At 39.1% G+C, this 26,118-nt stretch overlaps 1 protein-coding gene and 1 pseudogene across 1 annotated transcript in view; one reads left to right on the top strand and one right to left on the bottom strand.

The window, feature by feature from the left end:
- The window catches only part of MRPS35 (mitochondrial ribosomal protein S35), a 45,410-nt gene extending 24,136 nt beyond the window's left edge, over positions 1–21,274 (bottom strand). The window contains exons 1-5 of the mRNA XM_043881679.1: positions 21,112–21,274; positions 17,096–17,142; positions 14,417–14,584; positions 12,262–12,322; positions 3,453–3,592 (exon numbers count right to left, since the gene is read on the bottom strand). Of these exons, the coding sequence (XP_043737614.1) occupies positions 3,453–3,592; positions 12,262–12,322; positions 14,417–14,584; positions 17,096–17,142; positions 21,112–21,223 (528 nt within the window). The 5' untranslated portion in view covers positions 21,224–21,274. The remainder of the gene's footprint in view (positions 1–3,452; positions 3,593–12,261; positions 12,323–14,416; positions 14,585–17,095; positions 17,143–21,111) is intronic.
- Positions 4,096–4,522, top strand: LOC122680377 (annotated as a pseudogene).
- Positions 21,275–26,118: the final 4,844 nt, after the last annotated feature.

The following is a 26,118-nucleotide window of genomic DNA, read 5'->3' as shown; positions in this document are numbered from 1 at the left end:
GTATAACTTCCATAAATGTGGGCTACGCAGAGTGACTTTCTTCTAAAGGGTATACTGTGGAAAGGAAGAAAAAAAAAAAAGAGTAATTTTAAAGTGGAGAAAGATCTAAGCTGCATCACCAATGATAAGTCAAGTGAGCAACCCACACCCTTGCTCTGATGCTATGAGAATGACACTTAGGTTGAGGCTTTTTTCCCCGAAACGCAGAACAGTCTAACCATGAGAAAAACATCAAAAAATTCAAACAAATAGCAACTGAAGGGCATTTCACAAATACATAACTGGTACTTCTCAAAACTGTCAAAGTCATCAAAAACAAGGAAATTCTGAGAAGTAATCAGTCAAGAAGAGCCTAAGGAGACAAGATGACTAATGCAATGTGGTACCCTGGATGGAATTCTGGGGAAAAAAAAAATGAACATTAGATAAAAACTAAGGAAATCTGAATAAAGTATGAACTTTTAATTAACAGTGTATCAATAGTGATTCATTCATTAGTTGTAACAAATATACCAAAGTACCATAAGATATTAACAACAGGAGATATTTGGTGAGACATACAGCAAACTCTGTACTATCCTTGAAACCTCTCTGTAAATCTATTCTAAAAGTAAAAGTTTAATTAAAAAAAAACTGTCCGTGACTGCTGTGTGAGAAAGATACATCATGTGCATCAAGAAACAAGGGTCCTGGAAACAAGGGTTTCCAATACTAACTTAGGAGTTATTAAGCCACACGTGGACCTGCACTGGCATGTGGCATGTTCCTGGTAAGTGAAGCGGGGCTTTGATGTCCCTCCAAAGCAACATGAGATAAAGACAAATGGTCCTAAATAAAATATTAAAATAGCAAATCAGTCAGTGGTAAAGTAAAAGGATAATGTACCATAAACTGATCAGGACTCAGAAATGATTCAGTAATTGAAAATCTAGAAATATAATTCATTACTTTCAAAAATTCAAAGGAGATCATTCCAAAAATACTAGTAAACTAGCAACAGGATACATCGTTAACATAAATAGGGACTACTGTCTCAAATTGGGGTCCATTTCAGAGTTAAAGGCTAAACACTAGAGGCACACACATTTTAGAGCAGCACAAGGGACTACATAAACATTTTAGAAACTAATGCAAAAGAAAAAAAAAGATGTTAAAAATGAAAACTACCATTAATTATCATTTATTTCTTGAGAAATGACCCAAAGAATCAACTGAAAAGTCCTAGCATTCAGATTTTGGTCTCCAAACATCAATGTTCACTAAAATGTTATCAGAGCTACTCGTTCAGTTCAGTTCAGTTCAGTCGCTCAGTCGTGTCCGACTCTTTGCAACCCCATGAATCGCAGCATGCCAGGCCTCCATGTCCATCACCAACTCCCGGAGTCTACTCAAACACAGCTACGAGAGAAATAGCTAATTCCAGGTCTGAGATACGAAATACACTATAAAAGGAGCCTGGGCCATCTTGTGTCAGAAGGCAAGGAAATTCTCTAATGCTAATTGGATTGTAAAAAAAAAAAAAGATATAGGAATCAGCTTAGCCTCCTACTGGCCAAAGTTTTGGCCACACTTCAAATATCAAAAAGAATACGATTTTACTTGATTAAAATTTGCTGAACATACCTATCTACACTTAACCTGTTCAAAGGAAATGGAAAATATAACCTCACACTAGAGAAAGATTATGTTGTCAGTCTCTTAACCACGTGATCAATCTCAGCATACTCAAAATATAGTAACCAGACTTTACGTGCCTTCTCATGGAATGCAATATAAAATACCTAGCAACATCTCTCAAATACTATTGTCACAGTTAACTATAACATAATCAGCCCCTTAAATCTAACTTCCAGTTTATATGAAATACAGAAAAATAAGGTAAATGACATCAGGATGCATTGACAAATGCAGAAGGTAGGGAATGCTGCAGAATAAAATGCCTGTCTTTTTAACTTGTCTACATCATGGTGAAGGTGGCAGGTCGGGGAGTGGGAAAAGGAATAGCGGGGTCCTTTGCTGTTCTAGATTTAAAAAGACTCAGAGGGATCGGGTAGAGAGGGAGGTGGGAGGGGAGATCGGGATGGGGAATACATGTAAATCCATGGTTGATTCATGTCAATGTATGACAAAACCCACTACAATATTGTAAAGTAATTAGTCTCCAACTAATAAAAATAAATGAAAAAAATAAAAAATAAATAAATAAACAAAAAGACGTAAGTAACATCACAGGCAAATGCAACTGTGTTTGACTGGATCCTGATTTAAACAACTCAAATGTCTACTGACTGTTAAGTGGATAAATAAAAGTGAAGTGAGAGTGTAACTGCTCAGTCACGTCTGATTCTTTGCAACCCCATGGACTGTAGCCGCCCCCCCCCCCTACCCCAGGCTCCTCTGTCCATGGAATTCTCCAGGCAAGAACACTGGAGTGGGTTGCCATTTCCTTCTTCAGGGGATCTTCCTGACCCAGGGATCGAACCCAGTTCTCCTAGTATTGCAGGTGGAATCTTTATCTGAGCCACCGAAGTAGATAAAATTTAAAAAAAAATGTGGTATATCCATAAAATGAAATATTATTTGGCAATAAAAAGAAATGAAAAACTGATACACACTGTAACAGATGAAACACTGAAAGCATTATACTAAGCAAAAGCATACATGTTATATGATTCATTTACATGAAATGTCAAGAACAGGCAAATCCACAAAGAAAGAAAGTTAAGATTAGTAGTTGATAGGAGCTTGGGGGAAGTAAAGAACACTGGAGAAAAGGGAGTGATTGATAATGGGCATGGCATTTCCTTTCTCCGGTGATGAAAATTTTTGGAGTTAAGTAGTGGTGATGGTTGCACATCTCTGTGACTATGCTAAAAACTACTGAGCTGTAAACTTTAAAAGGATGAATTCTATAGTATGTGAATTATCTCAATAAAGCTGCTATTAAAAAGAAAAAATAAGTCTGTAAGAAATCAATACAGCCTCAAAATGGGCAAAGGAGCAAAAAGAAAAAAAAAGTATTTTACAAAGGAATAAACTTTCACCCTCTTTGAATTCAAAGACATACATATTTCAAAGAAAATTCTTACCTATCAAGCTAATAGGCAATAATAATATCTAATCTGGTAAGAGTACAGGAAAATACAGGCTTTCTCACAATCTGCTGGTATTGTATTTGGAGGGATTTTATAGAATCAAAAACTATCACAATATATATAAAAAATACTTAAAAGATCTATATCCTTTGACCTGACTTCTCATTTTAGTAAGTTATCTGAGGAACATAATCAGGAATATATATAAATATTAATTCTAAGAATATTCATTATATTTTTCTAATAAAGAAAACTGTTAGAAAGCTTAAATGTTATCGGTTTATAGTCACACATACAAAATACTATTATAAAATAAAGTGTTATAATAATTCTTATTTTTTAGAAAATAACTCTTACCCTTAAGGTCACTACTCGTGCTTTGGGGTTTCGAATAGATGGTCCTGATGAAACATAATCAGCTGTGTCAATTTCAATTGGAAAATGCTTCTCACATTTCTCATCACTGTCTAATGCAGCTGGCCACTCAGTGCAAAAATCTGAGATTTAAAAAAAATTTTAATTGTAGTTTTATAATTCTCATTAAAATATATATTACCAGACAAAATCAAATTATTGAGGGAGTTCACCTTTCAGGATACATGAAATGAAAGAACAGATTCTCTTCTGCACTTTATATACATCATCATCCCACATGCCTCACTTTTCTTCCTAGGTGAATCCTAATTAGGGGATTTAATTAAGGGAATGATTTGGCTAGTTCAGTTTGGTGGGGAGCAGTAAGTTAAAAGGGAACTATGACCTGATGGAAGCTTATTATAGCTTTGCACATGTCTGTTATGAGACAGTGTTAATTCCTGATCAACTAAAAGCAAAAAATTTCATACAGCCTGGAGCATTATTGTTTGTGAAATGGCAATAGGCAATATGAATTCACATCCAAACGAAGGTTATTAAAAATCAGTTGAAGAGGAAACGGAAGTGAGCTGCAGAGCCAGCTGACCGTAAGAGGGTGAGAGTTTGTGTGCCGAACAAGTTGAACATGAATGCCGGAGGGCTTGGATCTCAGCTAAAGGACAGGATTCCAGTTACTGAGCTGTCAGCAAGTGGACCTTTTGAAAGTCATGATCTTCTTCGAAAAGGTTTCTCTTTGTGTGAAAAATGAACTTCTGCCCAGTCATCCTCTTGAATTATCAGAAAAAAATTACCAGCTCAACCAAGATAAGATGAACTTCTCCACACTGAGAAACATTCAGGGTCTATCTGCGCCACTAAAACTGCAGATAGAATTCGAGGCAGGGCAGCAGGTTCAGCATCTTCCATTTCTTCCCAGCTCAAACCTTTCACTGGATATTTTGAGGGGTAACGATGAGACTATTGGATTTGAAGATATTCTTAATGACCCATCACAAAGTGAACCAACAGGAGAACTGCATTTGATGGTTGAATATAAACTTGGCTTACTGTAATGCCGTGTGCTGTTCACGGAAGTAGAGGAGCTGCGTCTTGTTTATAGTTGTCTTTTTCCTATAATTTGATGTGCACAACATTAAAAGTACTGACACATGAAAAAAAAAAATCAGTTGAAGGGAAGTGAAAGAAGCTCCGAAAAACCTCTAAGAGGGAATTCCCAGGTGGTCCAGGGGATAGGACTTGGTGGTCTCACTGTCATGGCCCAGGTTCAGTTCCCGGTCAGGGAACTAACGTCCACCAAGCTATGTGGTGCAAGCTCTACCAGAGAACTGAGATGTTGTCAATCTTCTTTCAGAAATTGAGTCAACAGGCCCTCTAACTGTAAAGCCTCAGTCACCTTTAAATGATCCTTACAGTAATTCATGTTTCGTTTGACTTCTGAGCTCCTGGCACTAAATGGAAAGAGGAACAGACTTGTCCGCATATTCACGCGAGACAGCCAGTCTGGGGAGAGTGGGTCTATGTCTGAGATCTGGGCTACAACCAGAAGTTCTAAGCCCGGAGAACACTGCTCATAGCACAGAGGTGCAAACTCAGGCCTCAAATGGGAAAAAAAAAATCTTTCAAGGAAATGAGAGAGCTCCCAGCCTCCTGTAGCTATCGGTATTATTAATACCCAGGCACTCCCTAGGTGGGCAGCTGATTTCATTTTGCCCCAGTCTATCAAGTTAGTACAGTAGAGGGCTCCCGGTCTGGGATGAAAACTTCTAACATTATCAGGTTCCCCTTAACAGAAATCGCATTTCCTAAACAACCTCTTCCTAAGAAGAGCTAAAATAGGTTTCTTAGATCAAGCGCATGAGATCCCATGGACCATGCTTTCTCCAACAACATTTCCCCCAAGCTAACGACTTTCTTATAGTAGACACTATATTTAGCTCCCGTTTAGACTTTAAAATCAGTCAGCAAAATGTCACTCCAGATTACAGAGACTTTCCAAGATCTGGGACTAAATATATGTTAGCAAATTAAGTATAGCTCACACCATTCCCTAAATACTGTGTTTAAGAGATCAATACTCAGACACTTTGAGGGGAAAGAAATAGCTTTGCCATTAAGAACATTTTGACATTTAAATAAAATGAACGGAGCAAAATTCCTGGGGTTAAACTGCATTCCCATTATGGACTAATCCCAGTATCCTGTACTATAAGATGCAACAGTGCCAGGCACTTTATAAGACAGACTAGTTTGGGGAATTTTATGAGTTACTGAGTTTGTACTGACCTTTTTTTTTTTAAACTTTGGATAAGTCATTTCAATCACCAGATGATAATTACAGTTTTTAAATTAAATTGCCCGATTATATGTTCAAAAAACCCCAGCCAACTGGAAAGTACATAATAGACCCCTCTCAACCTTTTATTCATCTGATAGGTAGAGCAACAGACAAATTCGGAAGACCTTGGTTTTTACTTAACTTCTGCCACTGATTATTAAAGTTTTGGTAAATTACCTAACTTTCCTGTGCTTCAAATTTTCCATTTGCAAGTCAGATACAAAATCTGAACTGACCTACTTTGAAAGAAAACTGAGAAGAAATACTTGAAAAGCCTTTTGAGTTATTTGGAAGATATGATCTAAATCTAGAAGCTGGCAAAAGTATAAAGGCAAAATTAAGGAAAGATTAAAACATTCACTTACTCCAACTAATAAAAATAAATGAAACAAAAATTCACTTAAATATTATAAAATATAACGCTACTCTTCTAAATGTACTGTATGAAACCCTTTCATTTAAAAACTATGAAGTATTTTTGAACTATCTCATTACCAGTTTCTAAATTATAAATGCACATTTAAAAATAATGTTTAAAAAACAAAAAAAGTAGAATTTATCACGGGGTAATATATTTGTTCTTCTGTGTATTTTTTCCATTTCATCTTGATCTCTTCAGCATCTATTAGGTCTCTACCATTTCTGTCCTTTATTGTGCCCATCTTTGGGTATAAAGAGGGCTTCCCAGTGGCTTAGACAGTAAAGAATCTGCCTGCAATGCAGGAGACCTGGGTTTGATCCCTGGGTTGGGAAGATCTTCTGGAGAAGGGAATGGCAATCCCCTCCAGTATTCTGGTCTGGAGAAATCCATGGACAGAGGAGCATGGCAGGTTACAGTTCATGGGGTCACAGAGAGTTGGACATGACTGAGCGACTTTCACTTTTTCACTTTTGGGTGTAAAGAAGGCAGAGTGCCAAAGAATTGATGCCTTTGAACTGTGGTGCTAGAGAAGACTCCTGAAAGTCCCTTGGACAGCAAGGAGATCAAACCAGCCAATCTTAAGGGAAATCAACTCTCAAAACCATTGGGAGGACTAATGCTGAAGCTGAAGCTCCAGCATTTTGGTCATCTGATGTGAAAAGTTGACTCACTGGAAAAGTCCTCAATGCTGGGAAAGATTAAGAACAGAAGGAGAAGAGAGTATCAGAGGATAAGATGGCTGGGTGGCATCACCAATGCAATGGACATGAACTTGGGCAAACTTCGGGAGATGGTGAGGGACAGGGAGGCCTGGTGTGCTGTAATCCACAGGGTCACAAAGAGTTGGACACGACTGGGCAACTGAACAACAATGCATTTGTTAACTGGCTTTGCAAAGGATCAAAAAATAACATATGATTTGTGTCATATAGGGCACAAATACGCACCAGTGATCTCTGTCAATCTAACATTAGGCATCAACAAATAAAGAAACATACAATCTAAAGGGACAGAAGTTCATCCTAATGTCTCAAAACAGAAGACAACATAACTCAATGAAAATAGGAGATTTTTCTTCCCTCATTTCAAGTGTAAGGTTCTTATTCCTGCTTTTTAGACCTCTTTTTATGATCTTTTCATTTTTCTTCCTTTTAATTTTCAACTGGAAGGCCGTTCCAGAAGCTCAAATTTCATCATAATCATGTTTACTAATTTATTTCTCCTATTAGCATAATCAGGCTACCTGTGAAGTTTCTGGTTTCATTTCCTTTTCTGAAAAGCCTTGATAGCTATACTGAGCATGTAGACATCACCTTCAGATGAACATAGGAGTCCACGGATCTCAATAATCCATCTTCATTTCCTTTGGATATATATCAAGAAATAGGATTGCTGGATTATACAGTGTTCTAATTTTCATTTTTTTGAGGACTCTCCAGGCTGTTTTCCAGTGGCTGCACCAATTTGCATTCCCACCAACTGTGCACAAGGGTCATCTTCTCCACATCCTGATCAACACACTGCCTTCCTGACAACAGTCACTTTGGTGCAGGGATTTTGAATTTTTTTTCCCCTGATGATTAGTGAAGTTGAGCATCTTTTCATGTACTTATCAGCCATTTGTAAATCTTCTTTGGAAAACTGATGTCTATTTAGTTCTACACATTTAAAATCAGATTTTTTTTTTTTTTTTTACTATTGAGTCATATGAGTTCTTTACATATCTCGGCTATTAACCCCTTAACAGATACATGACTTGCAAACATCCACAGGTTGCCTTTTCCCTTCACTGATGGCTTCCTGTGCTGTGCAGAAGCTGTTTAGTTTGATGTAGTCCCACTTGTTTATTTTTGCTTTTGCCTTTCTTTAGGTGTCAAATTCCTAAAAATCATTGCCAAGACCAACGTCAAAGAGCTTACACGCAATGTTTTTCTCTAGGAGTTTTATGGTTTCAGGTCTTATGTTCAAGTTTTTAATTCATATTCATTTTTGTGTATAGTATAAGGATGTGGGGAAGTTTCATTCTTTTACATATGGCTGCCCAGTTTTCCCAACAACACTTACTGAAGAAACTATCCTTTCTTGATTAAGTGTTTTTGGTTCTTTTGTCACAAATTAACTAAAGAAATACACAACTTTATTTTGGAATTCTGTTCCGTCCCATTGATCTATGTGTCTGTTTTTATGACAACACCATGCTGTTTTGACTACTACTATTGTTCTGTAATATAGTTTGAAATCAGGATGTGTGATGGCTCCAGCTTTGTTCTTTCTCAAAACTGCTTTGGCTATTTGCGGTCTTTTACAGTTCTGTACAAATTTTAGGAGTTTGTTCCATGTCTGGGAAAAATACTTTTGGAATTTTGACAGAGATTGCATTGAATCAGTATATTGGTTTGGGTTTTATGGGTGTTTTAACATTATTAATTCTTCCAATCCATATCTTGACACTTTATCAGTATCTTCTTCAATTTCTTTCATCAATATTAGTTTTCAGTATACAGATCTTTCACCCCCTTGGTTAAACACATTCCTAAGTATTTTATTCTTATTTTTATTATGTGTTCGTATATATTTTACTTTCATTTCTTCCAGTTTTGAGATATAATTGGCATATAGCGCTGTATAAGTTTTAAGTGCTTTCTAAAAAAGCTGGCTTAAAACCCAACATTAAAAAAACTAAAATCATGGCATCTAGTCTCATCACTTTATGGCAAAGAGAAGGGGAAAAGGTGGAAGCAGTGATAGATTTCCTCTTTTAGGGCTCCAAAATCACTGTGGATGGTGACTGCAGCCATGAAATTAGAAGACAATTTGCTTCTTGGAAGGAAACTTATGACAAACCTAGACAGTGTATTAAAAAGCAAAGACATCCCTTTGCTGACAAAGGTCCGTATAGTCAAAGCAGTGGTCTTTCAGAATTGAACCATAAAGAAGGGTGAGCGCCAAAGAATTGACGCTTTCAAATTATGGTGCTGGAAAAGACTCTTGAGAGTCCCTTGGACAGTAAGGCGATCAAACCAGTCAATTGTAAAGGAAATCAACCCTGATTACTCATTGGAAGGATTGATGCTGAAGCTGAAACTCCAACACTTTGGCCACCCGATGAGAACAGCTGACTCAATAGAAAAGACGCTGGGAAAGATGGAAGGCAAAAGGAGAAGGGGGTGGAAGATGATGAGATGGTTGGATAGCATTACTAACTCAATGGACAAGAACTTGGGGAAACTTCAGGAGATAGTGAGGGACAGGGAAGCCTGGCGTGCTGTAGTCCATGGGGTCACAAAGAGTCAGATACAGCTTAAGGGCTGAACAACAACTGTGCAATTTAAGGTATAGGGCATAATACTCTGAATTACATAAATTATGAAATGATTATCACAATAAATTTAATGACTATCCATCATCTCATATAAATACAAAATTAAAGAGAGAAAAACTTCTCCCTTGTGATAAGAACTCTTAGGATTTCTTCTCTTAAAAACTTTCATAGATAACATGTAGTAGTATTAATTATATTTATCATATTATAAATTATATCCTTAGTATTCAGTTACCTTGTAACTGGAAGTCTGCATCTTCTGACTGCCTTCATTCAATTCTTCCTCCCCCCACCCAGTACTTTATTCTTTTTGGTGCTATTGTAAATGATTTACTTAACTTCTCTTTCTTAATCTCCTTCTGAACTCCCACCTTCACTGCAGAAAATGAAACTGATTTTTGTATACTAACTGTATCCTGCAACTTTACTGAATCCATTTATTAATTTTAAGGTTTTTTTGGAGTCATTAGGATTTTATATCAGAGAAGGCAATAGCACCCCACTCCAGTACTCTTGCCTGGAAAATCCCATGGACGGAGGAGCCTGGTGGGCTATAGTACATGGGGTCACTAAGAGTCAGACACGACTGAGCAACTTCACTTTCACTTCACTTTCATGCATTGGAAAAGGAAATGGCAACCCACTCCAGTATTCTTGCCTGGAGAATCCCAGGGATGGGGGAGCCTGGTGGGCTGCCATCTATGGGGTTGGGTTGCACAGAGTCAGACACAACTGAAGCAACTTAGCAGCAGCAGCAGGATTTTATATGCATAAAATAATGTCATCAAAAAAAATAATGTCATCAGCAAGTAATGACAATTTTCCTTCCTCCTTTCCTATGCCTTTTTTTCCTTCTTCTTGCCTAGCTGCTCTGGCTAGAATTTCCAGCACTATGTTGAATAAAAGTGGTGAAAGTGGGCATCCCTGTCTTGTCCTGATCTTAGCAGAAAAGCTTTTAGCTTTTCATTGCTGTACTATGATATTAGCTTTGAGCTTATTAAATGTGGCCTTTATTATGCTGAAGTTTGTTCCCTCTATACACACTGTGTTGAGTTTTCTCATGAAAGGATGCTGAATTCTATCAAATGCCTTTTCTGCATCTACTGAGAAGATCATATGATTTTTATCTTTCATTTTGTTAATGTGATATGTCACACTGATTTACTTGCAGGCGCTGCACCACCCTGTAGGATCCTTTTAATGTACTGTTGAATTTGGTTTGCTAATATTTTGTTGAGGAGTTTTGCATCTATGTTCATCAGGGATATTGGCCTGCATTATTTGCCTTTGTCCAGTTTTGGAATCAGGATAATGCTAAGTTTATGACTTTGGGTGTTCTCTTCTCTTTTACTTTTTTGGAAGTTTGAGAAGGATTGATATTAATTCTTTAAATGTTTAGTAGAACAAACCAGTGAATTAGGATTTGGGCTTAAGATATACACATGATTACATATAAATAACTAACAAAGACCTACTGTATAGGACAGAGAACTATACTCAGTATTTTTAAATAACCTATAAGGGAAAATAATCTATAAAAGTATACATAGATTTATACATATGTTTAATTGAATCACTTTGATGTACTGCTGAAATTAAGGAAGGAAACACTGTAAATCAACCATGATTCAATTAAAACAAAATCACCAATGAAGCCATCTGGAGTGACTCAATCTCCTTACTAGTAACTGGTCCATTCAGATTTTCTATGCGTGCTTCAGTCTTGGTACCTCATATATTTGTAGGACTGTATTCATTTCTTCTAGGTTGTTCAATTTGTTGGCATAAAAATGTTCACAGTAGTCCCTTAGATTCTTTGCATTTCTGTGATATCAGTTGTAACATCTCCTATTTCATTTTTAATTTTCAAGCTTCTCTTTTTCTTGCTAGATAAAGGTTTGTCTATATTGTTTATCTTTTCAAAAAACAAGTTCTTATTTATCTTTTCTGTTGTCCTGTCTTAATTTATTCCCATTCCAACCATTATACTTCCTTCCTTCTACTACTTCTGGGCTAAGTTTGTTCTTCTTTTTCTAGTTCCAAGTTAGGTGGCTTAGTTGATATTTTTCTTTATTCTTATGTAGGCTGTTATTGCTATAAAACTACTTCCTCGAACTGCTTTTGAGACATCCCATATCTCAATATATTTTTTGGATGTCTCTTTGATTGCTTCTTTGAATCAGTATGTGTTTAGGGGCATGTTATTTAATCTCCAGATGTTCGTGAATTTTCAATAGATTTCTAGTTTCAAATTATTGTGGCTGGAAAAAATGTTTGATATGATTTCAATCTTTTTAAATTTTACTAAGACTTATTTTATGGTCTAACGTGATCTATCTTGAAATCATGTTTCATGTGTACTTGAGAAGAATGTGTATTCTACTGTCATTGAATGGAATGTTCTGTAAATGTCTGTTAAATTCATTTGGTCTAATGTGTAAGCTTAAATCCAATGTCTCCTTACTGATTTTCCATCTGGATGATCTACCCATTGTTGAAGGTGGAGTACTGAAGCCCCCTACTATAACTGTATTGCTTTCCATTTCTTCCTTCAATTCTGTAAATATTTTCTATATATTAAGTGCTCCAATTTGTGATGCCAAATATTTACAAATGCTGTATCCTTTTGATAAACTGACCCTTTTATCATTGGAAATGAGATTCCTGTTAAATTAATAAAATATTAAGTTCATATTATAAAACAACCACATACCTTTAAGAGCTTCACAGTGCTTTTTAATTGCTACAGGAGTCAAATGCAGAAAATTGGGAATCTAAAATACAGAATTTTAAAGGATAAATTAGCTAAGTGTCTTTGTTTTTTGATTGTTTTTTTTGGCCATGCCAAGCACAGTGGGATCTTAGTTCCCCAACCAGAGACTGCACAAGGCCACAGCAGTGATAACATCAGGCCCTAACCACTGGATGGCCAGGGAATTCCTGACTAAGTCTCTTAAATACATGAAACACAATTTTCTCATAAAATTAAATCATAAGCCTCACAAACCTTGTAATAAATAAAATATATATATTTTTTAACATACGGATTTCATGTCACAGATGTTGTAAATTTAAGAAATGAATTTCCTGAAATGAAGATTCAGTACCAAGTATCTTATAAGAATAATGGTAGAGAAAAAATTGTTATTTTTATAGTATTATTCCTGCCACAAATCTACAGGTGTACATATTTCCCTTATAAAACTGAAAACACTTAAAGACACAGACCATTGTTTAATAACCTTAATTCCCCTGGAACACATACCACTGCAAGACATTTTCTGTTTTATCCTTAACAGAGATTTTGTGAATTAAATGGAATGAATAAACAAAGCAAGCAAATCTTAAATAAATAGTTAAATGAACTTGGGGATATGTTTATAATACATTGAGAGGTTCTCTATTTACAGGGCCAATGAAAATTTAGGTAAGGTCAGTGATTTGATTCCTTCAAATAAATAATTAACACTTCCTAGGCTATTTTTAAAATAATGTTAAGCATCTAAAGAGAAAATTTAGTTTAAAGAAACTTATCTTGAAAGAAAATCTGAATAAGCAGAAAGTTCCTCCAAACATTGTGTCTGGAATCTTAAGCACCAATCAGAAAATGGTTATTTTAAACAAGAGAAAACAGACACTGAATAGTGGGATTATGGGGGTGGGTGACTTCATTTTCTATACTTCTATTTTTGAAACGTGACTCAAAGTCATAAAAGGAAAAAAATAGTAGTGAATGCTTACACAGCACTTATATTGGCACTGCCCTATGAACTCTGCATATATACCTCATTTTACAAGCTTATCCACATAGCACTTACTGGAAACAGATCAGATCACTGGACTAAGCATACAGGCGATTCTTGAAAGGGACAGCATGCATTAAATGTTCAGATTTTTATATTTATTAAAATTCCATTCACGACCACCATTACAACAGTATAAACATATTGTTATTCTCTCTCAGTGATATTTTCCAAAGATTTTTTTTTCTTTAAACTAAGTTGAATTCTTCTCTTCCATTTGAAGAAAAGATTAGTTTTACAAGTGTTTGCTTTCTCTCTTGAAATGTTCCCTTGTCCAAATTTCATCTGCCTGTTCCCAGCAGCAGATGATTCCCTCTCCAAGTTACTATCTCATTTTTAAAAAAATTTTTGTTTACTATCTCATTTTTTTACCATCAGCTTTTAGCAAATTTTTGTTTTTCATGAAGTAGAAAATACAGTTTCTGTCATTTAGTAGAAAATACAATTCCTTGATGATAATTTCATTGTATGTAAAAGGAAACCATCTAAGACATGCATTCCCTGGTGAGGGACATTTATATTTTAAGAAGTCTACTTTTCATAAATCACAAAAGGTGCTATCAACTCATTATAGATGCATTTAACATGACCTATTTTGCTTCATGAAATAAAGAAGTTTAAGGACTATAACAATAATAATAAAGTAATTTTCTGGGAAGTTTTTAAATCTTTTTTTTAAAGGTAAAAACTTCACCCCCCTCACCGCCCCCCCCCCCCCCCCAATTCTCACTCTCAGGTTATTTCATTTAGTTCTGCTTGAAAAACACAATATAGAAAATATACAATAGAAAAGAAAAAGTCCAAAGGAAGCTACAGGACCAATTAACTACCCATTCTTAAATGCCTAGAATTCTTTGAGCCATCTTTACCAGGGATAAGTAAAACATAGTATCCATTATTACCTGGAAAACAACTGAATTAAAATACAGTAAGCGGCTAACGAAGTGTTGGGCGGGGAGGGGGAAGGAGGGGGGTGCGCGAGGGCAGGGGGAGGGGAGGTGTCAGAGGGAAATCAACATTTATTTAAATATAAGTTTCAGCCAATGAACCAGCAACTTATCCTACCTTTAAAAGTTCCAGATTTCCCTCCTTAGCCATGGGCACTCCCCTTTTTACTGGATAACCCATTCGAACAGGAAGAGGTACTGCAGAGGGTTTAAACGGAGCTGCAACAGGGTAAACACTAGGCCAGTCCTGGTCAACAGACATCTTCTCTGTCCTGGGAGGTAGTGCCTGAAGAATGTAAAACAGTTTAATATTTAAAATATACACATGAACTTTAATTTTAAAGGAAAAAAGGTACAATTAAGAGAAACACAAGGACTTGGCAACCTATATAAAATCTGACCTCCCATAACTGCTGCTGTGGAAATTAAAAAAACCCCAAAACACAAACCTACCTAAATATCCTTGAACCTACCTATATATCTTTGAGGGTTTCCTCAAACCCTGTGGAAAGGAACCCTTTAATAGCACATTTCCTTTACAAAAAAATTTCTCTTACTTACTGAGTCTTCTAGCAAACTTTCTGCATATTGTTTATGAAGGGGTCAGTAATGGTATATTTTGAATAATTTTTAAAACTTCAATGAAAGTCAGTACATGAGATGACAAGGAGAATTAGAAATAAGGAAAACAAGAAATAAGAAAAATAAAGAATAAGAATTCAGAAATAAATTAAGATTAAACTATCTGAATAGACCATAATGAGAAATGTCTTCCATGCCCCAGAGAATAGCTACATGATAACTTAGTCAATCACATTAACATTTATTTTATTTTTTAAACTGTATTTGACAGATGGGGATGGCCAGCATTCCCTTTAAACCCAAAAGGAAGGTTCAAAGATGCACAACTAGGCAACAGCCTTCTAAGCAACAGACCAGTGTAGCACATGTCCTGGAAGCAGTTAGTACTCCTGTGAAGATGAGTACTCTATGTGATTATAAATGGTGCCACTTCAGTTCAGTTCAGTCTCTCAGTCGTGTCTGACTCTTTGCGACCCCATGGACTGCAGCAGGCCGGGCCTCCCTGTCCATCACCAACTCCCGGAGTTTACTCAAACTCATCTCCACTGAGTCAGTGATGTGCCATCCGACCATCGCATCCCCTGTCGTCCCCTCCTCCTCCTCCTGCCTTCAGTCTTTCCCGGCATCAGGGTCTTTTCAAGTGAGTCAGCCCTTTGCATCAGGTGGCCAAAGTATTAGGAGTTTCAGCTTCAACATCAGTCCCTCCAATGAACACTCAGGACCAATCTCCTTTAGGATGGACTGGTTGGATCTCCCTGCTGTCCAGGGACTCTCAAGAGTCTTCTCCAACACCACAGTTCAAAAGCATCAATTCTTTAGCGCTCAGCTTTCTTTATAGTCCAACTCTCACATCCATACATGACCACTGGAAAAACCATAGCTTTGACTAGACGGACCTTTGTTGGCAAAGTAATGTCTCTGCTTTTTAATATGGTGTCTAGGTTGGTCATAACTTTCCTTTCAAGGAACAAGCATCTTTTAATTTCATGGTTGCAGTCACCATCTGCAGTGATTTTGGAGCCCAAAAAAATAAAGTATTTCCCCATCTATTTGCCATGAAGTGATGGGACCAGATGCCAGGATCTCAGTTTTCTGAATGCTGAGTTTTAAGCCAACTCTTTCACTCTCCTCTTTCACTTTCATCAAGAGGCTCTTTAGTTCTTCTTCACTTTCTGCCATAATGCTGGTGTCACCTGCATATCTGAGGTTACTGATAATTCTCCCGGCAATCTTGATTCCAGCTTGTGCTTCATCCCTCCCAGCGTTTCTCATGATGTACTCAGCATATAAGCTAAATAAACAGGGTGACAACACACAGCCTTGACGTGCTCCTTTTCCTATTTTGAACCAATCTATTGTTCCATGTCCAGTTCTAACAGCTGCTTCCTGACCTGCATACAGATTTCTCAAAAGGCAGGTCAGGTGGTCTGGTATCCCCATCTCTTTCAGAATTTTCCATAGTTTGTGGTGATCCATATAGTCAAAGGCTTCAGCATAGTCAATAAAGCAGAAATAGATGTTTTTCTGGAATTCTCTTGCTTTTTCTATGATCCAGCAGATGTTGGCAATTTAATTTCTGGCTTCTCTGTCTTTTCTAAAACCAGCTTGAACATCTGGAAGTTCACAGGCCACGTATTGCTGAAGCCTGGCTTGGAGAATTTTGAGCATTACTTTACTAGCGTGTGAGATGAGTGCAACTGTACAATAGTTTGAGCATTCTTTGGCACTGCCTTTCTTTGGGATTGGAATGAAAACTGGCCTTTTCCAGTCCCGCAGCCACTGCTGAGTTTTCCAAATTTGGTGTCATTTAACTTCCAACTAATGTGCCTTTGTTCTGAATCCACACTTATGAAGGGACCTTATAATCTGGATTCCTCCATGAAGTTGCCCACAGGGTGAGACCAAACTGGTTAGATGAACGAATATGTCCCAGGCTGCCTGACTGTTCAAGGCATCATTAAAAATAATTTTTTATTCTGGTTTATATACCTATTTCCTGGGAGTAAGTGAGTGAGTCTGCCTCTCAAAAGATGATCCATCCTCAGAGAACTGACAAAACCAATCAAAGACTAGAGCCAGGGCTTTGAGGGTCACCCAGTGCACATGCCCTTTTGAAGCCTGCTCATTGGCACCCTCTACCTCATAATGAGGATCTGCCTTACTTTAGATCAGAAACCCACAAGACAGTCTACACCAGAGAACGTTAACTGCTTACCTTTCTTCTCGGCGGCCTTTCATGTTTGGAGGTTCTTTCTGTTGTAGCTAAAAGACAACACAACAGTTGCAGAGAATTTTATTAGTAAGGAGTTGTTCCACATTGTTCATGATCCCACAACTCTCACATAATTTATTTAGTAATATAAAAATGAGACAATAATCCATTTTCTCTAAGTTCAGAGACTAAATCATTTTAATGCAAATGAAAAGTCAGAAATAGGTTAAGAAAATTCAAGAGTTACTTGAAAATATACTGTGATTGACAATACATGTGCTTATTTGCTCAGTCGTGTCCAACTCTTTGCGAACCCATGGACTGCAGCCCTCCAGGCTCCTCTGTCCATGGTGATTCTCCAAGCAAGAACACTGGAGAGGGCTACCATTCTCTTCTCCAGGGGATCTTCCCGATCCAGGGACTGAACCCAGGTCTCCCGCATTATGGGTGGATTCTTTACAGACTGAGCCACCAGGATGATGAGATATAGTTAGCTCATCAACTAAAGATATAATTTTAATAACTTTTAAGGTTGTCAAATACACTCATTTCCCCAAGTTAAAATATCCAGTTAGAAGTAAGTATTTTGCATCTTGAAAGACAACTGGTTTGAAATGTTGTAACATATATTTGCGCATATCTGGTAGTATTCTGTTCTTCACGCACACACACAAAATAACCTTCAGTTTTTTGTCTCTATTGTTAATTAGAACTGCCAAAAAAAAAAAAAAAAAGAACTGCCGATGCTATAATACCATCAACAATAACAAAAATTATAGTTATTCCTAATAAATCACATAACTGTACAAGATAAATTACTTACATATAGTATCTTTCAAAATATTAACTTATGTCTCTCTAATGTTTTGCTATACTAAAATAATATGAAATAACTATATTCAGTACTTTCACACATCCAGACACTGAGCTAAATGCTTTTCATTATCTTATTTAATCTTGTTCTTCACAGTAACTACAAGCATGAAATATATTATCCTTATTTAGGGGTCATTTAGCCAAGAAAACTAAAGACAGGGAGTTAGGATGACGACAGCTCAGCAGAAAAGGCCCCACACCCTGAACTGCTGTCTCCAGCGTCACCCGCTTTCACAAAGGCCCAGGCTGCACTGGGCTTTCAGTACCAGGCCCCTGAGTTTTCCTCTGAACTTTCTGTTCTCTCTGCCTAGAATGTGTCTCCCTTTCATCTGCCTGGCTTCTGTCCTCTACTCCCTCTCCGCCTCATTCCTTGATCTGATAAATTCTTATTCACCCCTCAACAGTAATTCACTGATTCATTAAAAAATTGCTTGAGTGATACTGTGTACCAGCAACTCAAAAGGCAGCCAAGAACAACAGACACACAGTCCTTGCTCTTACTGAATGCGGTCAGTCAAATAAGATAACTGTTCAGCAAGAAATTTCAATAAACAGTGATAAATATTAATGTAAACATATAGCAGGGGACCCAACTTAGTCAATTAATTGGGGAAAATATCCCTGAAGTGTACTTTCAGCTAAAACCTTAAAGATGAGCCAGGGGAACAGGCAAGGAAGAACACGTGTTCTAGAGTGAAAGAGAAGATGGAAAATCAAAGTAAACAAGTTCAAAATGGCTGAAATTTAAGAGTAGGGCATAAAGAGCACCCAGAAAAGTGGTATTCAGTATGTCAGAGATAGGGACTTTCCTGATGGTCCAGTCGCTAAGATTCTGCACTCCCAACGCAGGGGGCCTGTGTTCCAGCCCTGGTCAGGGAACTAGATCTCACATGTCTCAACTAAGAGCCAGCAAAGCTAGAAAAATAAATTTAAAAAAATTTTAAATAAAAGGTCAGAGATACATTCAATAGGCATCTCAACTAAACATACCATAGACAGAGCTCTTGATTTCTTTCTTCAGTTTCCTCAGTTCCTGTAAACGGTATCACCATTCATCCAATTGCTCAAAAATCTAACATGCTTCCTTGAGACTTCCTCAAGGCCCCATATCAAACCCATCAGGGAGTCATGTTAGTGCTACCTTCAAAATATATCCCAAATCCAACCACACCAGCATCTCCACTGTTAGGTCAACCCAAGTCACCACCATCTCACTGGAAGCATTACAACAGCTTTCAAACTGGTCTCCTGGCTCCCACTCTTACACCAAGCTCGCCAAACAGCAGTCAGTGATCTTTCAAAAGTATAAATCACATTACACACTTCCTGTTCAAAACCTATCAATGTGATTCCAAACTTATAATAAAATCCAAGCCAAATGCCTACAAGCCTTACCGGATCGGGTCATTACGTATCTTTCTGACATCTTTTACTTCTCTTTACTCACTTTAGCTCCAGCCACATTGGTCTTCTTTCTGTTTCTTGGTCACACCCATAACCTCATTCTACTTTTGAGCTTCTGTACTTTCAGCTCCCTGTACCAACAGGCTCTTCCCACAGATGCTCAAGCAGCACTTCCTCAGGCAGTTCTTTCCTGACTATCCGATCTTGTCTTGCCTGACAGCCTCTGTTCCCCCAATCTATTATTCTCAAGACCCTATTTTATTTTTCTTCATAGCATCTGACATTGTTTACCTATTTATAATCTGACTTCCTACCAAGAATGTAAACTTCATGAGATAAAGGACTTGTTTTTATTATTAGTATTATTCATTTATTTATTTTTGGCTGCACTAGGTCTTCAGTGTTGGGCAGGCTTTTCTGTAGTTGCAGCGAAGGAAGGCTTCTCATTACCTTCTCATTGCCGATGGTGGCTTCCCCTGTCGTGTAGCACAGGCTCTGTGGTCTTCGGGTTTCAGTAGTTGCGACACCCGGACTCTAGAGTACAGGCTCAGTAGTTGTGCCCTGGTTTACTTGCTCTGCGGCATGTGCGATCTTCCCTGACCAGGGATCAAACCCTTTTGTCCTGCATTGGTAGGTGGGTTCTTAACCAATGGACCACCAGGGAAGTCCGAAGGGCCCTGTGATATTCCAGTATCTAGAACGCTACCTAGCACACAGTAGGAGTTAAGTATTTGCAGAATGAACAGATGAACGAAGGATTAAAAAGTGTTAAGACTATTAAGTGCTATGAAGATGCATTAAGGAATTTACCGTTTATCTCAAAGCAATGAAAAATCTTTTCTCTATTTTGAACATGGGAGTGGCAAGTTAAGATTCGCTTTTTTGCACACTTCACTCTGGCTGTTGTGAGAATCCAATGTAGGAGAGCAAGAGCAGAAATACAGACCAGCAAAGAAACTATGGTAGAAGGGAGATATGGTGGCCTAAACTGGACAGTGAGAAGTATGAATCTTAGAAATATTACAGAAAATAGCACGGATAAGACAAGACGAATGACTGGCAACGGTCCCTCGACAGAGCTTTTTTGACTCTTGAGGGTTCCTGCTCGGTGTTCCCACCCGCTTACTGCATTCACGCTTCTACTAACAGCACGTCACACTGCCCAGTACTCCCACCTAGTCTACCCACAACTAGACTTTTCCACTAGATTCCTCCAAGGCAAGAACGCTATCGGGCAGCGCTAAAATCTCTCTTTAATGAAGGTCACCTCAGTAACGCCTATTGAATGAAGGTCAACCCCCTTTGGTGACAAAGCTAGCCCTGGAATTCAGAGCTGTAGCTTGTTCCAGGCCATTTGTGTGCCTCTCTTAAACGTCGGGAATATCTGTACTTCAGCATCACCCAACAAATATTACGAGAACCAGCAACCAGAGAGACTTTGTGCCGCTGGCCCTGCGACAGACTACCAGAAAGCGCAGGTCACGCAGAAGGCGGGGGAGCAAGCCCCCGATGCCCCGAGGACCAGACACAGAAGCTGACTGCCAGGAACCAGGCGACACTCCGCGCAGGGGGCACACCTAGGTCCGCGGCTTTCCTATAGACGGACCCGTGACCGGCTACGGAGGACGTACTGGCATCCCCAGGGTGGCTCTGGCTCCGCCGCCGCAGCCGCCACCACGCGCCCGCATTCCGCCCGCTCACAGCCCCCAAAGCCCGGAGGCCACGCGGCAGACACTCACGCGGGCCTAGTCTCGGAGCGCCAGTGACAGGAGACACAGCGGTGGAAAAGGCACGAAGGGTCCTGGCTCGCGTCTGCAGAGCCAACCACGCAGGGAGCGAGGGGGCCGCCATTGCGGCGAAGACGGCGAGCGGGAGGGGACAAGCGCGGCTCCGGGTCAAGGGGCGGGGCTGAGGGCCCACTGCGCAGCCCGCGGGCCTCGCCCCGCCCCGGGGAGGGAGAAACAGGAAGCACGTGGGCCTGCGAACGCAGAGCCAGGGTCAGCTAACTGTGCAAGGAAGTACTCCCCGCGTAGAAAAAGGAATGCAAAGAAAACAAAAACATTTGGTAAAAAATCGAAACTGTCAGTCCAAAGACAGTTGCAAAGGACCTTAAGGGATGGGAGAAATGTGGCTTATTGGCGGGCAGGTGAGGGTGGAATCTCAGATGGCCCGGGAGTCCGGCAGTCTACCCTAAGGCCCTGCTTCTTTGCAGTTGCTGCTTTTCTGCACTTTCTTGAATTAAAGAAAGTCTTCAGCTAGTGCAAGTGATGCGCTCTAAGGAGAGTGGCAGTATCCAATAATAAGTAAATAATAATAATAATAAGTAAAAGCCTCTTGAGCCAGACTACTTAAGTACAGTTCAGTCTCTCCCTGGTATCTAATTCTTTGTGACCCCATGGGCTGCATGATGCCAAGCTTCCCTGTCCATCATCAATTCCCAGAGTTTACTCAGACTCATGTCTGTTGAGTCGGTGATGCCATCCAACCATCTCATCCACTGTCCTCCCCTTCTCCTCCTGCCTTCAGTCTTTCCCAACATCAGGGTCTTATCAAATGAGTCAGTTCTTTGCACCAGGTGGCCAGAATACTGAAGTTTCAGGTTCAACGTCAGTCAGTCCTTCTGTTAGGGGAAGTACACTGATTGAAACCGCCCACCCTGGACAGGCACCATAGTAACCATTTGCATGAGTTGTTTTATGACAGGAGATCCTGATAAGGAATAGGAACTAATAAGCCACCACCAACTGGAAGAGTTCGGGCAAGGTCGAAAGGAGACACTGCGTGCCCGTCCACTTCCCAGAATCCCTCTCGCTGACATCCATCTTGGCTGAGCGATGCGTGCGCCACCAGGAAAGACTCTGAATTAGATTGATTGGCCAAAGACCACCTGGAAACTAATGCCATCACCATAAAACCCAAGACTGCGAGCCACGCGGCAGAGCAGTTCTCCTGGGTTCCCTGACCCTCCTGCTCTCCACCCGGGTGCCCTTCCCAATGAAATCTCTTGCTTTGTCAGCATATGTGTCTCCTTGGACAATTCACTTCTGAGTGTTAGACAAGAGCCCAGTTTCGGGCCCTGGAAGGGGGTTCCCTTTCCTGCAACACTCCCAATGAATATTCAGGACTGATTTCCTTTAGGGTGGACTGGTTGGATCTCCTTGCAGTCCAAGGGAGTCTCAAGCGTCTTCTCTAACACCACAGTTGAAAAGCATCAGTTCTTCAGCGCTCAGCTTTCTTCACAGTGCAACTCTCACATCCATACATGACCACTGGAAAAACCATAGCTTTGACTAGACGGATATTTGTTGGCAAAGAAATGTTTCTGCTTTTTAATATGCTGTCTAGGTTGGTCATAGAGTTTCTTCTAAGGAGCAAGGATCTTTTAATTTCATGGCTGCAGTCACCATCTGCAGTGATTTTGGAGCCCCCAAAAATAAAGTCTCTCACTGTTTTCACTGTTTGCTCATCTATTTGCCATGAAGTGATGGACCAGATGCCAGGATCTTAGTTTTCTGAATGTTGAGTTTTAACCTAAGTTTTTCACTCTCCTCTTTCACTATCATCAAGAGGCTCTTAAGTGCTTCTTCACTTTATGGCATAAGGGTGGTGTCATCTGCATATCTGAGGTTATTGATATTTCTCCCTGCAATCTTGATTCCAGTTTGTGCTTCATCCAGTCCAGCATTTCTCATGATGTACCCTGCATATAAGTTAAATAAGCAGGGTGACAATATACAGCCTTGACGTACTCCTTTTCCTATTTGGAACCAGTCTGTTGTTCCATGTCCAGTTCTAACTGTTGCTTCTTGACCTACATACAGATTTCTCAGGAGGCAGGTCAGGTTGTCTGGTATTCCCATCTCTTTCAGAGTTTTCCACAGTTTATTGTGATCCACACAGTCAAAGACTTTGGCATAGTCAATAAAGCAGAAATAGATGTTTTTCTGGAACTCTCTTGCTTTTTCGATGATCCAGCAGATGTTGGCAATTTGATCTCTACTTCCTCTGCCTTTTCTAAACCCAGCTTGAACATCTGGAAGTTCACAGTTCACCTACTGTTGAAGCTTGGCTTGAAGAATTTTGAGCATTACTTTGCTAGCATGTGAGATGAGTGCAATTGTGCGGTAGTTTGAGCATTCTTTGGCATTGCCTTTCTTTGGGATTGGAATGAAAACTGACCTCTTCCAGTCCTGTGGTCACGCTGAGTTTTCCAAATTAGCTGGCATATTGAATGCAGTGCTTTCACAGCATCATCTTTTAGGATATTAAATAGCTCTACTGGACTTCATCACCTCCGCTAGCTTTGTTCCTTGTGATGCTTCCTAGGGCCTACTTGACTTCACATTCCAGGATGTCTGGCTCTAGGGGAGTGGTCACACCATCGTGATTATCTGGGTCGTGAAGATCTTTTCTGTTTAGTTCTTCTGTGTATTCTTGTCACCTCTTCTTAATATCTTCTGCTTGTTAGGTCCATACCATTTCTGTCCTTTATTGTGCTCATCTTTGCATGAAAAGTTCCCTTGCTATCTCTAATTTTCATGATGAGATCTCTAGTCTTTCCCATTCTATTGTTTTCCTCTATCTCTTTCAATTGGTCACTGAGGAAGGCTTTCTTATCGCTCCTTGATAGTCTTTGGAACTATGCATTCAAATGGGTATATCTTTCCTTTTCTCCTTTTCCTTTCACTTCTCTTCTTTTCATATCTATGTGTAGGGCCTCCTCAGACAACCATTTTGCCTTTTTGCATTTCTTTTTCTTGGGGATGGTCTTGATCACTGCTTTCTGTACAATGTCACAGACCTCCATCCATAGTTCAGGCACTCTGTCAGACCTAATCCCTTGAATCTATTTGTCACTTCCACTGTATAATCATAAGGGATTTGATTTAGGTCATACCTGAATGGTCTATAAGTCTGAATTTGGCAATAAGGAGTTCATGATCTGAGTCACAGTCAGATCCCAGTCTTGTATTTGCTGACTGTATAGAGCTTCTCCATGTTTGGCTGCGAAGAATATAATCAGTCTGATTTCAGTATTGACCATCTGGTGATGTCCATGTGTAGAGTGTTCTATTAGTTGGAAGAGGGTTGAGTTTAAAACTCAACCTCACCATCTTTAGAATGTGTGATCCTAATCCATCATATATCTGGGTATAATATTAGCTTATTGATCCCCTGTGCCATTTAGGCTTTGAAAATTAGAAAGTGGAAAAGTTAGTCCCTCAGTCCTGTCAAACTCTTTGAGACCCCCATGGCCTGTAGCCTGCCAGGCTCCTCCGCCCATGGAATTCTCTAGGCAAGAATACTGAAGTGGGTGACCCTTCCCTTCTTCAGGGGATCTTCTGAACCCAGGGATTGAACCTGGGTCTCCTGCATTGAAGGCAGATTCTTTATGGTCTGAACCACTAAGAAAGCCTCCTAAGAAAGGCTTTAATGATAATCAGTGATTCTGTTAGCTTGTTTGTAGATCAGGTTAGAATTACAAAAAGGGAGAACTCATCAGGACCTAGAAAATGATGGTAATCCTTAGAGGAGCTCTCTTATTTTCTACCCTAGGATGGATTAACATACAACCCTTAATAAAATTATCCTCTATTTTTTTCAATCGATATGTATAATACTTAAAGTACATGATTGTAATAAGAACATCTGGAAACAAACAGAACTGAGCCCTGTTAAGCGTATCAGGTAGAGCAGGTGTGGAGGTGTCCCAGAGTAGTCTAGCTGGGAACGTTCAGTGTGCTGTGGGCATCAGTAAACATGCAGCATGATAATAACAAGTATTTGTAGTGATCACCTTCCTCATCTTTTCTGGCCTCTTTATCATCCCATTATTGTTCCAAAGTGGAAGTACGGTGTATTAGATGTGTTTGTTTCCTAGGGCTGCTATAACAAAGAAGCAAAAACTGGGTGACTTAAAACAACAGACATTAATTCTCTCACAGTTCTGAAACTAGAAGTCCAAAATCCAGGTGTCGGCAAGAGATGGTTCCTTCTGGAGGGTCTGACGGAGAATCTGGTTTAAACCTCTCTGCCTCTCTCCTAGTTTCTGACAGCTGCTGGCAATTTCCGGCATTCTTTGGTTTGTAGACACATGACTCTAATCTCTGTCTCCATCTTCACATGGTATTCTCCCGTCCTCCATTTTTAAGATTTAAAGCTTGGCCTTTAAGTCAGATGGATGTGGGATTTGAATCCAGACTCTGTTTCTTTGTGATTTTGGGCAAGCCCACCTACACTCTCTGAGCTTCAGTTTCAGAGAAAATGGGAACAGTATCATCTTCTTGAAAACCCCTGGGATTAGGTGAGTAATGTTTTCAAAGCCATAATATAAAAGGTGGCCATTCAAATTAAGCTTAGGGTCAATGCAGCAACCACTTTTTCTCTCAATTTTGTATATTTTAGTAGAATAAAGTGCAAGTCCTATCCCATAGACATTTAGGGACAAATGTGCATGAGTCCTTAGAGAATTAGTTCATGTCCAGAGACTTCTCAATTTCTAAGCAAGATGTTAAGAGATTCAGTTCCTCGTTCAAACTGCTTATAATTTCTTCCTTTTGTTTTACTCTCTTCCTAAGACTAAAGTAGATCAATATAACTGGAATTAGAAGAGCCAGAAAATTCTTATTGTTTTCTCTGACATCAAATACTATGAAATTTGTTCTATATTAAAAGTTAAAATGTCACTTGTAAAGCTATAAATGGGCAATAATGCTGTTTCATGCAGTATAAAGAGTAAAGCATGT

Source organism: Cervus elaphus, chromosome 22, assembly GCF_910594005.1.
Source record: "Cervus elaphus chromosome 22, mCerEla1.1, whole genome shotgun sequence".
In the NCBI taxonomy this organism is placed as follows: Eukaryota; Metazoa; Chordata; class Mammalia; order Artiodactyla; family Cervidae; genus Cervus; species Cervus elaphus.
The sequence above is the reverse complement of the archived record's forward strand: the minus strand, read 5'-3'. Positions and strand labels throughout refer to the sequence as shown.